Source organism: Salmo trutta, chromosome 23 (assembly GCF_901001165.1).
Source record: "Salmo trutta chromosome 23, fSalTru1.1, whole genome shotgun sequence".
Taxonomy (NCBI): domain Eukaryota; kingdom Metazoa; phylum Chordata; class Actinopteri; order Salmoniformes; family Salmonidae; genus Salmo; species Salmo trutta.
The window spans coordinates 22,070,027-22,082,702 of record NC_042979.1 but is presented as its reverse complement, the minus strand read 5'-3'; the positions used below and the strand labels follow the sequence as shown (position 1 = coordinate 22,082,702).

Genomic DNA, 12,676 nt, shown 5'->3' with positions numbered 1-12,676 from the left:
CTGTTGACCGGGGTAGGGGTAGCCAGGTGGAAAGCATGGCCAGCCGTAGAAAAATGCTTCTTGAAATTCTCAATTATCATGGATTTATCGGTGGTGACAGTGTTTCCTAGCCTCAGTGCAGTGGGCAGCTGGGAGGAGGTGCTCTTATTCTCCATGGACTTTACAGTGTCCCAGAACTTTTTTGAGTTTGTGCTACAGGATGCATGGGTCATCTGTGTGTTCACCCGCACCCGCCTGCAATTGATAATAACACATCTGCAACTGCCCGACTATTGGCTATGTGAAAAGTGAAAATCTGAGGCCTGCACCCGACCCTAACCTACTAATATAAAAAAAATGCGCTGTAGGCTACAGTCACAGACAGCTGACCAATTTTTGAGAGGGGGTGCAGGAACTTTTTTGTTGCCTGATTTAGATAGGCCTATGTTTGCACTTATAACTTCCTAAATGTTGGTAGGCTATATGTTAGACAACTTGTCTATAATTAGATACATGCAGCTTCTCTTTTGTCATTACAGTTGAAGTCGGAAGTTTATATACACCGAGGTTGGAGTCATTAAAACTCGTTTTTCAACCACTCCACAGATTTCTTGTTAACAAACTATAGTTTTGGCAAGTCGGTTAAGACATCTACTTCGTGCATGACACAAGTAATTTTTCCAACAGTTGTTCACAGATTATTTCATTTGTAATTCATTGTATAACAATTCCAGTGGGTCAGAAGTTTACATTCAATACACTAAGTTGACTGTGCCTTTAAACAGCTTGGAAAATTCCAGAAAATGATGTCATGGCTTTAGAAGCTTCTGATAGGCTAATTGACATCATTTGAGTCAATTAGAGGTGTACCTGTGGATGTATTTCAAGGCCTACCTTCAAACTCAATGCCTCTTTGCTTGACATCATGGGAAAATCAAAATAAATCAGTCAAGACCTCAGAAAAAAAGATTGTAGACCTCCACAAGTCTGGTTCATCCTTGGGAGCAATTTCCAAATGCCTGAAGGTACCACGTTCATCTGTTCAAACAATAGTACACAAGTATAAACACCATGGGACCACACAGCCATCATACCACTCAGGAAGGAGACGCGTTCGGTCTCCAAGAGATGAACATGCTTTGGTGCAAATCAATCCCAGAACAACAGCAAAGGACCTTGTGAAGATGCTGGAGGAAACAGGTACAAAGATATCTATTTCTACAATAAAACGAGTCCTTTATCGACATAACCTGAAAGGCCACTCAGCAAGGAAGAAGCCACTGTTCCAAAACCGCCATAAAATAGCCAGACTACGGTTTGCAACTGCACATGGGGACAAAGATTGTACTTTTTTGGAGAAATGTCCTCTGGTCTGATGAAACAAAAATAGAACTGTTTGGCCATAATGACCCTCGTTATGTTTGGAGGAAAAATGGAGAGGCTTGCAAGCCAAAGAACACCATCCCAACCGTGAAGCACGCTGGTAGCAGCATCATGTTGTGGGGGTGCTTTGCTGCAGGAGGGACTGGTGCACTTCACAAAATAGATGGCATCATGAGGCAGGAAAATGATGTGGATATATTGAAGCAACATCTCAAGACATCAGTCAGGAAGTTAAAACTTGGTCGCAAATGGGTCTTCCAAATAGACAATGACTCCAAGCATGCTTCCAAAGTTGTGGCAAAATGGCTTAAGGACAACAAAGTCAAGGTATTGGAGTGGCCATCACAAAGCCCTGACCTCAGTCCTGTAGAAAATGTGTGGGCAGAACTGAAAAAGCGTGTGCGAGCAAGGAGGCCTAGAAACCTGACTCAGTTACACCAGCTCTGTCAGGAGGAATGGGCCAAAATTCACCCAATTTATTGTGGGAAGCTTGTAGAAGGCTACCCAAATCATTTGACCCAAGTTAAACAATTTAAAGGCAATGCTACCAAATACTAATTGAGCGTATGTAACTTCTGACCCACTGAGAATGTGATGAACGAAATAAAAGCTGAAAGAAATCATTCTCTCTACTATTATTCTGACATTTCACATTCTTAAAATAAAGTGGTGATCCTAACTGACCTAAATCTAGTTGACATTGGTAAAGTTCTCTGTCATCTTTGCTTCTTTTAACGAGCAAAGACGTTTAGGGAACGAGGAGAAAATGCAATTACGGAAAATGCTGAATGAAATAAATCATATTTCTCCACAAGCCTCACAATCATCACACATAACATAGCAGGAACTGTTATCCTCTTTTACCATTTCACCAAGCATTACTTTTCGCAGCTTTTCTCTTATTTAATTAAACTCTGACATTGTCCATTTTACCTCCATAACTTTTTCTGCCAGTTCCCAATAACATTTGGCGATTGGCTTGTAGGCTATTTGGTGCACATACAGGCACACGCTTCAATCACACCAACAGTGTTACATTTTGGTACACCAGAATTACATTCATTTCCAATGAAACGCTGCGTTTGCCATGCAGCATTGTGTTGCAGAGGCAGTTGTAGTCCGTTCGGTGTGGTGCATACATTGGATTTATCGAACATATGCGTCAAACTGTATGCGCAGACGGCTTGACAGAAATGGTAGCAGAAAGTGAATGTTGAACTTTTGTTGCATACATATCCAGATTATGCTGCGTACTATTTTGCGCAATGACACTGTCGGTGTGTACCTGAGGCTTCATCACACTGACAGTGTCGTGGCACAAAATGGTACACAGCAACATTCACCTTCTGCTACCATTTCTGTCAAGCCATCACACCGAACGCACTGCAACTGCCTCCGCAACGCAATGCCGAAAAGCAAATGCAGCGTTTAATTGGAAATGAATGTAATTATTGTGTACCAAAATTCAAACACTGTCGGTGTGATCGCAGCGTTAAATTTAAGCTTACGCACTAATGCCAGATAGCCTAAAATAATGAAATAAAAACGTAAATGTAGCCTATAGATATAAATTGCACAAGACTTATACATTTATGGATTTTTTTTAAAGGTATCGTTTTCTCTTTATTCAACCCTTTAACCGCAGGGATTGCGGGTTACGAGTCAACCTCCGCATCACTATGACACACACTACATTGCCCCCTGCTGTTCATTTTTAGAATGTGTCTCTTGCATTGAGTCTGGTATTTCATTAATTTTCTTCCCACTGACGGATGGATGGAAAGTAGGATGTGAGTTTCAATAGAGACATACATTGCATATCAGACAATTAACAAATATTTGTATGCGTATGGATCAACCATTCCTTCAGACAGTTGTCTCTTTAAAAGATAGAAAAGGTCTCAAACAGTCACTTCACTTACAGTAAATTATCATAACAGTATAAGAAATATAAATAGCATACTCCTATATCTAAAATGACAACAGTATGACACATTAGGACTATTGTATAATTTTATCAACAGACTCATACAGAAATCTCTACAGAATCATTACTTCAGACTAAAATAAACAAAGAATAAATTAGAAATATATCTCCCATCAAAAAACTTTCTGCATACCTCTTCAATGCAGACAGACATAAGGGCCTAATTTTGGCCAATTTGATTACATTCAAATACATTGTGAAGCTTTGATAGTATTCTATTAGTAGGATGTACAAATATTATAAGTAATTCAGTACCATTTTATCAGCAGGTATAATGCAGTACTACTTGTTGTAAGCATTAATGAGCCCTTTCACTGTTATATTATCAACTCATATGATATGCCTTATGAAAGTGTTACCCGTAATTCAATATCATTGACACTACAGTTACAGTACTTCAACAGTTACAGTACTTCAGAGGTCAGTGCAGTATGGTGACACTGCGGTCAGCCACAGCAAATGCTGGCAGCAGCGGGCCACTAAAGGCGTGTCTGACCGAGTGCAACACAGCACTGGAGTCTGGGTCATAAAATACCAGGGTCTGACTAGGCCAGTCCAGGAGTAGCCCTAGACTCTTGGGCTTGTGGACCACATGCAGAGGTGTGTTCTTCCCCGCATGGCAGAAGGATAAGTCCCCATCGTATTTGGAGAGCACCCAGGACTGGACGTTGTAGCCCAGGCGGGAGTCGTTGCCCGAGCCCTTGCGCCCCATGCTGGAGTAGCATACCCCCACTTTGAAGGCCCCGCTCTCACCCATATCAATCACCCAGCTGTGGGTGCCGGAGGAGATGGCCAGGGTGCCCAGTGCATTGGGCCAGCAGTCGAAGCGCGCCGGGTCGTAGGGCGGTGACTGGCGTGACCGCTTAGGCAGGAAGGTCAGAGTGCAAAGGTCTTCTGAGAGGGAAAGTACGGAGCTGACGGTGCGCTGGTCAAATGTTAGATTTGCTGAACCATAAGCTTAAGAGAGAGAGGGAAGAGAAGAGTGTATTTTTATTCAGAATTAATTAAGCACTTATTGCCAGTTGTTCAGACACTATTAACTGCAACTATTTGAAACTACTGTATCCTGAACAACTAGAAGTTGCCCTGGCCTGTATCATGTTACCAGTTGGTCCCAGCAGTATGGCGCTGGCCCACAGGCCCCTCATGAGTTTGCTGTCACTACAGCTGGCGTTCAGGTTGAGATGGTCGGTGTCATGAGGCTCACCCACCCCCTCTGCCTCCTCAATCCTGATACACACACACACACAAACACACGGCAAGTAATGTCAATCTGGCTAATGAACAATGCAGGATTGCTTCACCAAGTGGTTGAGCAAATATACATGTCAAAACAGAATATTTACCTCTCAGCTATTTCCTGGCCAGAGGTCTGAAACACAAGAAAGCATCAACGATCATTTACAGCAATCAAGTGTATCATGTGGCTTCCCTGTGGCTCAGTTGGTAGAGCATGGTGTTTGCAACGGCAGGGTTGTGGGTTCGATTCCCACGGGGGGCCAGTACAAAAAAAAAATGCATGAAATGTATGCATTCACTACTGTAAGTCGCTCTGGATAAGAGCGTCTGCTAAATGAATAAAATGTATCATTATTAACATCATCATCGTTTGCATCACCACTCTTGTTCGCCACCTATTGTTTAATCCTTCTATCTTCCACATCTATACACTCCCGCGTCCCACCCTCTATAGTTGCTCTAAATAATTTAGAAACACCCTGGAATGCTGATGCTATGTATTAGGATGCTGTGAAGCCACCGGTCAGCCATTTTGGTACTCCCCAGTAAGAGCAGTTCTCCAAAGGAATGTATGGAATATAATGTAAAAGTATGCCTTAAAGGGGCAATCTGCAGTAGCTACATTCATTTTTGGACTTATAAATTAATGATTTGTACCCATTGATTCTTGAAGAATATAACTTAAATGCCTCATGAGCTTACTTCAACTTGTCGTACCTCATGAATACCCAAAATATAAGCTTGTTTTACTCAAATGTTTGTCAACAAAGTGAATGTAAACGAACACTGTATAGCCGCAAAACATAGTTAAAACTATCCTTTTTATATAATTGACGTTGAGTACAATGGTGGGTGAGTGCCAAGATTGAGGCACTGTGGCTTCAACACAGCACCCCCTATCAGTCATCTAGTGTTTATTTATTTTATTTCACCTTTATTTAACCAGGTAGGCCAGTTGAGAACAAGTTCTCATTTACAACTGCGACCTGGCTAAGACAAAGAAAAGCAGTGCGACACAAACAACAACAGAGTTACACATTGAATAAACAAACATGCAGTCAATAATACAATAGAAAAAGTCTATATACAGTGTGTGAAAATGAGGTAGGATAAGGGAGGTAAGGTAATAAATAGGCCATAGTGGTGAAATAATTACAATATAGCAATTAAAACGCTGGCGTGATAGATGTGCAGAAGATAAGTGTGCAAGTAGAGATACTGGGGTGCAAAGGAGCAAAATAAATAAAATAAATAACAGTATGGGGGATGAGGTAGTTGGACGGGCTATTTATAGATAGGCTATGTACAGGTGCAGTGATGTGTGAGCTGCTCTGACAGCTGGTGCTTAAAGTTAGTGAGGGAGATATGGGTCTCCAGCTTCAGTGATTTTTGCAGTTCGTTCCAGTCATTGGCAGCAGAGAACTGGAAGGAAAGGAGGCCAAAAGAGAAATTGGCTTTGGCGGTGACCAGTGAGATATACCTGCTGGAGCGAGTGCTACGCGTGGATGCTGCTATGGTGACCAGTGAGCTGAGATAAGGGGGGACTTTACCTAGCAAAGACTTGTAGATGACCTGGAGCCAGTGGGTTTGGCGATGAATATGAAGCGAGGGCCAGCCAACAAGAGCGTACAGGTCGCAGTGGTGGGTAGTATATGGGGCTTTGGTGACAAAACGGATGGCACTGTGATAGCAAATTGGATGCAGTCTGAGTAGAGTGTTGGAGGCTATTTTGTAAATGACATCGCCGAAGTCAAGGATCGGTAGGATAGTCAGCTTTACGAGGGTATGTTTGGCAGCATGAGTGAAGGAGGCTTTGTTGCGAAATAGGAAGCCGATTCTAGATTTAATTTTGGATTGGAGATGTTTAATGTGAGTCTGGAAGGAGAGTTTACAGTCTAACCAGACACCCAGGTATTTGTAGTTGTCCACATATTCTAATTCAGAACCGTCCAGAGTAGTGATGCTGGACGGGCGGGCAGATGCAGGCAGCGATCAGGTGAAGAGCATGCATTTAGTTTTACTTGCATTTAAGAGCAGTTGGAGGCCACGGAAGGAGAGTTGTATGGAATTGAAGCTTGTCTGGAGTTTAGTTAACACAGTGTCCAAAGAAGGGCCAGAAGTATACAGAATGGTGTCGTCTGCATAGAGGTGGATCAGAGAATCACCAGCAGTAAAAGCGACATCATTGATGTATACAGAGAAGAGAGTCGGCCCGAGAATTGAACTCTGTGGCACCCTCATAGAGACTGCCAGAGGTCCAGACAACAGGCCCTCCGATTTGACACACTGAACTTTGTCTGAGAAGTAGTTGGTGAACCAGGCGAGGTAGTAATTTGAGAAACCAAGGCTGTGGAGTCTGCCGATAAGTATGTGGTAATTGACAGAGTCGAAAGCCTTGGCTAGGTCGATGAATACAGCTGCACAGTATTGTCTCTTATCGATGGCGGTTATGATATCGTTTAGGACCTTGAGCGTGGCTGAGGTGCACCCATGACCAGCTCAGAAACCAGATTGCATAGCAGAGAAGGTACGGTGGGATTCGAAATGGTCGGTGATCTGTTTGTTAACTTGGCGTTCGAAGACCTTAGAAAGGCAGGGTAGGATAGATATAGGTCTGTAGCAGTTTGGGTCTAGAGTGTCTCCCCCTTTGAAGAGGGGGATGACCGCGGCTGCTTTCCAATCTTTGGGAATCTCAGACGATACGAAAGAGAGATTGAACAGGCTAGTAATAGGGGTTGCAACAATTTCGGCATATCATTTTAGAAAGAGAGGGTCCAGATTGTCTAGCCCGGTTGATTTGTAGGGGTCCAGAATTTGCATCTCTTTCAGAACATCAGCTATCTGGATTTGGGTGAAAGAGAAATGGCAGAGGCTTGGGCAAGGTGCTGTGGGGGAGTGCAGGGCTGTTGAAGGTGGAAAGCATGGCCAGCCGTAGAAAAATGCTTATTGAAATTCTCAATTATCATGGATTTATCAGTGGTGACAGTGTTTCCTAGCCTCAGTGCAGTGGGCAGCTGGGTGGAGATGCTCTTATTCTCCATGGACTTTACAGTGTCCCAGAACCTTTTGGAGTTTGTGCTACAGGATGCAACTTTCTGTTTGAAAAAGCTAGCCTTTGCTTTCCTAACTGCCTGTGTATATTGGTTCCTAACTTCCCTGAAAAGTTGCATATCACGGGGGCTATTCGATGCTAATGCAGTACGCCACAGGATGTTTTTGTGCTGGTCAAGGGCAGTCAGGTGTGGAGTGAACCAAGGGCAATATCTGTTCCTGGTTCTACATTTTTTTGAATGGGGCATGGTTATTCAAGATGGTGAGGAAAGCACTTTTAAAGAATAACCAGGCATCCTCTACTGTCGGAATGAGGTCAATATCCTTCCAGGATGCCCGGGCCAGGTCGATTAGAAAAGCCTGCTCGCTGAAGTGTTTAGGGAGCGTTTGACAGTGATGAGGGGTGGTCGTTTGACCGCAGACCCATTACGGACGCAGGCAATGAGGCAGTGATCGCTGAGATCCTGGTTGAAGACAGCAGAGGTGTATGTGGAGGACAGGTTGGTTAGGATGATATCTATGAGGGTGCCCGTGTTTACGGATTTGGGGTTGTACCTGGTAGGTTCATTGATAATTTGTGTGAGATTGAGAGCATCAAGCTTAGATTGTTGGATGGCCGGGGTGTTAAGCATGTCCCAGTTTAGGTCACCTAACACCACGAGCTCTGACGATAGATGGGGGGCAATCAATTCACATATGGTGTCCAGAGCATAGCTGGGGGCAGAAGGTGGTCTATAGCAAGCGGCAACAGTGAGAGACTTGTTTCTTGAAAGGTGGATTTTTAAAAGTAGAAGCTCAAATTGTTTGGGCACAGACCTGGAAAATAAGACAGAACTCTGAAGGCTAACTCCGCCCCCTTTGGCAGTTCTATCTTGTCGGAAAATGTTATAGTTAGGGATGGAAATTCCAGGGTTTTTGGTAGTTTTCCTAAGCCAGGATTCAGACACGGCTAGGACATACGGGTTGGCAGAGTGTGCTAAAGCAGTGAATAAAACAAACTTAGGGAGGAGGCTTCTAATGTTAACATGCATGAAACCAAGGTGTCACGTCCTGACCAGTAGTAGGGATTTTTTTGTTATTGTAGTTTGGTCAGGACGTGGCAGAGGGTATTTGTTTTATGTGGTTCGGGGGTTATGTGTATGTAGAGGGGTGTTTTATTTATGTGTTCCGGGGTTTTGGTGTATGTTCTTGTTTTGGTATTCTAGGTTTTTCTAGTTTGTATATCTCTTTGTTGGTCTGTGTGGCTCTCGATCAGGAACAGCTGTACATCGTTGTTCCTGATTGAGAGTCATATATAGGGAGCTTGTTTTCACCTGGTTGATTGTGGGTAGTTGTATTTGCACTGCTGTTGTTTAGCCTGCAAATCTGTTAGCTGTCGTTCTTTGTTTATTGTTTTTTCCGTGTTCGCTATAATAAATATAATTATGAGCACGCAACCCGCTGCGCCTTGGTCTCTACATTACGACACCCGTGACAGAACTACCCACCAACCACGGACCAAGCAGCGGGGAAAGGAGCAGCAGGGGAAGAATTATATGGACTATCTGGAAACCTGGACATGGGAGGAAATTCTGGACGGGGCTGGACCTTGGCATCAGGCTGGGGAATACCGTCGCCCACTTGAGGAAATAGAGGCAGCCAAGGCGGAACGGCGCCGGTATGAGGCATTGTACGCGCCGATGGGGAAGCCGGAGAGGCACCCCCAATAAAAAAATTTTTTTCCTGATTGAGAGTCATATATAGGGAGCTTGTTTTCACCTGGTTGATTGTGGGTAGTTGTATTTGCACTGCTGTTGTTTAGCCTGCAAATCTGTTAGCTGTCGTTCTTTGTTTATTGTTTTTCCGTGTTCGCTATAATAAATATAATTATGAGCACGCAACCCGCTGCGCCTTGGTCTCTACATTACGACACCCGTGACACAAGGCTTTTACGGTTACAGAAGTCAACAAATGAGAGCGCCTGGGGAATGGGAGTGGTGCTGGGGGCTGCAGGGCCTGGGTTAACCTCTACATCACCAGAGGAACAGAGGAGGAGTAGGATAAGGGTACGGCTAAAAGCTATGAGAACTGGTCGTCTAGTATGTTCGGAACAGAGAGTAAAAGGAGCAGGTTTCTGGGCATGGTAGAATAGATTCAATAATGTACAGACAAAAGTATGGTAGGATGTGAATACAGTGGAGGTAAACCTATGCATTGAGTGACGATGAGAGAGATATTGTCTCTAGAAACATAATTTAAAGCAGGTGAGGTCACCGCATCTGTGGGAAGTGGAACTAAAGGGTTAGCTAAGGTGTATTGAGCAGGGCTAGAGGCTACAGTGAAATAAGGCAATAATTACTAACCAAAACAGCCATGGACAAGGCATATTGACATTAGGGAGAGGCATGCGTGGCCGAGTGATCAATTGGGTCCAGTGAATAGCTGGGCGAGCTGGAGACTTGGCGATTCAGACAGCTAGCGGGCCGGAGCTAGCAGGCTAGCAGAAGTGCCTTAGAGGGACGTCCCAACGGAAAAAGTCAGTTGTAGCCCCAGTGTATATATAAATCATTGGTCTCTCCCTCCCTTCCTGTACCCGTCTCCCTTACTCACTGCCAGCTGTATGTCCGGTGTGTTTGTGAGGGTGTGCACCAGACGTGTGCGTGTCTGTGTGAGCATAGCCAGGGCCTGGCCCCAGTGGGCTCTCTGGGTGAGGAGGCACTGCTCCACCCTCTCCTCCTCCCTCTGCACCGCTTCCAGCAGCCGCTGTTCCTCCTCCTCCACCGCCTCCCTCACCACACTGAGCTGGGCCACCACTTGCTCCCGAGCCCCGCTAGCCTCTACCTGCATGGACACACAGCAGAGGGCATAGGGGACACAGCAAAAAGATTTGATGGAATCCATTAGATATCTGTGTGTAGAGCTTGCGATTCCGAAGCTGTATGTAGTGTTGCGATTCCGAAGCTGTATAAGGGACTGAGTGTGAGTGTCACAGGGCTGCTCACCTGCAGTGCCCGCTCTTTAGCAGTCAGGGTCTGGTTGATAAAGCGCTCGATGCGCTGGGCCTGCAGCTGCATTTTCTCACATATGTCAACCAGTTGGTTCTGTTCAGGACAACACACACACACACACACACATTCAGTGACTGGCATAAAAAAAGACTTGTGTTGGACTTGAAAACCACAGAGCTGATCAGGTATATTTTCAAAAGCAGGGACCCCTATCCTGATAAGCCTATTCCTGTAGTGCTGAACTGCCATCACCAACATGTCATTGTGTATCCTGAAATAGAAAATAATTTAGAAGAGCACTGATGATAATTGATGCTGCCTCTTCCCAACAGCTTGAAATTCTTGTCTCCTCACATCCCATGACACATCAACAGGGGAAACTCCTCAGTCTGGTGTGAGATAAGTGTGGCACACCCTACACACCCACCAGGCATGTGAACACACACTTTCGAAACACAAACCAGACGGCCCTTTGTACTGTAGTACCCCAGGTAACCAAAGGTATACTCAGTTTGCCTGTTGCATTCTCACTCCTAACTCTAGGAAAACAAAGTCTCCTGGCCCCATTCACTGTGACAAAGGTCCATATGACGCACAATATGCAGCTTAAATGTAACTGCTCAAAAAGGACATGGTGTTATTAATAGGTGGTATATTCTAATGGTATTACTACAAGAGACTACATCTGGATAATATAATTCCAGGAAAAGTCTGGGCACTCACCCTGACGGCTGTCACTCTGCTGGCCAAGGGTGTCACTGTGTGGCCCTGGCAGGATCCCACTATGGTGCAGTGCAAGCATATGAGTTTCTGCTCGGAGCTGCAGAACCAGTCCAGGTCTGATTCATGTTCCATGCAAAGTTCCGATTCACCTGAGAATATACCGGATTCTGAGTCGGAGGTGGTCACCACTGATGTAGCAGCAGCCTTTCTAGACAACCTGGAGACGACTTTAGCTGACTGAGTTTCATGTTGGTGTACATCCAACGAGAAGAAAATCGGCTGTTGTAAATCCATATTAAAGTCTCCCGAACTTTCTCGAACTTCCACTCCAGTGTCTGGGTCGTCTCGCAAAGACACAGGTGTCAAATCACATGATTCTGGCTCCGCGCTCATGGCACGTCAAATAGCCTACTAGGCTAATAGCAATAGTACGCGACAGGTGGCTTCAGTAGCCAATCTACTGCAGTTATAACACAGGTGTATCAAGGTATGAACACGGAAGTAACACTTACACTAGAGCTGAAAAGCAAGTTCAGCAACAACTGCAACAACGGGGCAGTGTCAATGAAAACGATTTTTGTTCGGATGTTATTGGCTATCATTGATTTTATGCTACCTCCTTTACCTGTATGATGACAATGTTTCGATGTTGTAATTTGACCTCACAACATCCTATATCGCAATGACCCTCTCTAGTCGAATTGTAGGCTTACGTTGATTTGATTTATTAGGATCCCCATTAGCCGACGCCAATGGCGACAGCTAGTCTTACTGGGGTACGACACATAACGAAAAATACATTATAAAAAGACAACAATTTACATAAAACAAATTTAAAGAGGAGGACGACTGTATGGACATTATATCTGAATGACCGACTGACGTGAATCTCCTCTTGAAACAGATTGAAATATGGGACCAATGACGTCTCAGAAAACCTTTATGATATTTTAGCTTTCAGTTAAAAAACCTACATGATATTTTAGCTTTACATATATTATAGTTTAGTATAGGCTAAATAGTCCGACAATAGTTGGGGCTATATAGTTGAATATTGTATAATTCAATTAAACAAAATAAGCCTACATTTAGCGTCGGCTATCCCGAAATGGTATAGGCTAGGCCTAAATGCCAATGATGAAAGTGTATTTTGAGACTCTTGTGCCACGTTCAAAACGACTGGGAACTCGGATAACTACGACTGGTAAAAATCGATTTGAACCGTCATCCAACTCGGAATTACAATTTGGGAACTCGGGCCTCTTTCTAGAGACGCGACTATCTGACCTGAAGGTCACTGACGTCACGATTTGACGTCGTATTTTCC

The 12,676-nt window shown here is 44.2% G+C and overlaps 1 protein-coding gene across 1 annotated transcript; it reads right to left on the bottom strand.

Moving 5' to 3' along the window:
• Nucleotides 1–3,357: 3,357 nt before the first annotated feature.
• On the bottom strand, nt 3,358–12,040 carry bspry (B-box and SPRY domain containing). Its single transcript, XM_029709455.1, has 6 exons — nt 11,350–12,040; nt 10,621–10,719; nt 10,229–10,459; nt 4,696–4,721; nt 4,455–4,579; nt 3,358–4,306 (listed from the first exon to the last, which is right to left on the bottom strand). The coding sequence occupies exons 1-6, from the start codon at nt 11,740–11,742 to the stop codon at nt 3,771–3,773; spliced, it is 1,410 nt and encodes a 469-aa protein (XP_029565315.1). The 5' UTR covers nt 11,743–12,040; the 3' UTR covers nt 3,358–3,770.
• Nucleotides 12,041–12,676: the final 636 nt, after the last annotated feature.

Coding starts and splice junctions, on each gene's coding strand:
- bspry (XM_029709455.1), bottom strand. CDS start 11,742: ATGAGCGCGGAGCCAGAATCATGTGATTTGACACCTGTGTCTTTGCGA. Junction 4,722..10,228: donor CACCGGACATACAGCTGGCA/GTGAGTAAGGGA, acceptor CTTGTGTTTCAG/ACCTCTGGCCAGGAAATAGC. Junction 4,307..4,454: donor CATACTGCTGGGACCAACTG/GTAACATGATAC, acceptor CTCTCTCTTAAG/CTTATGGTTCAGCAAATCTA.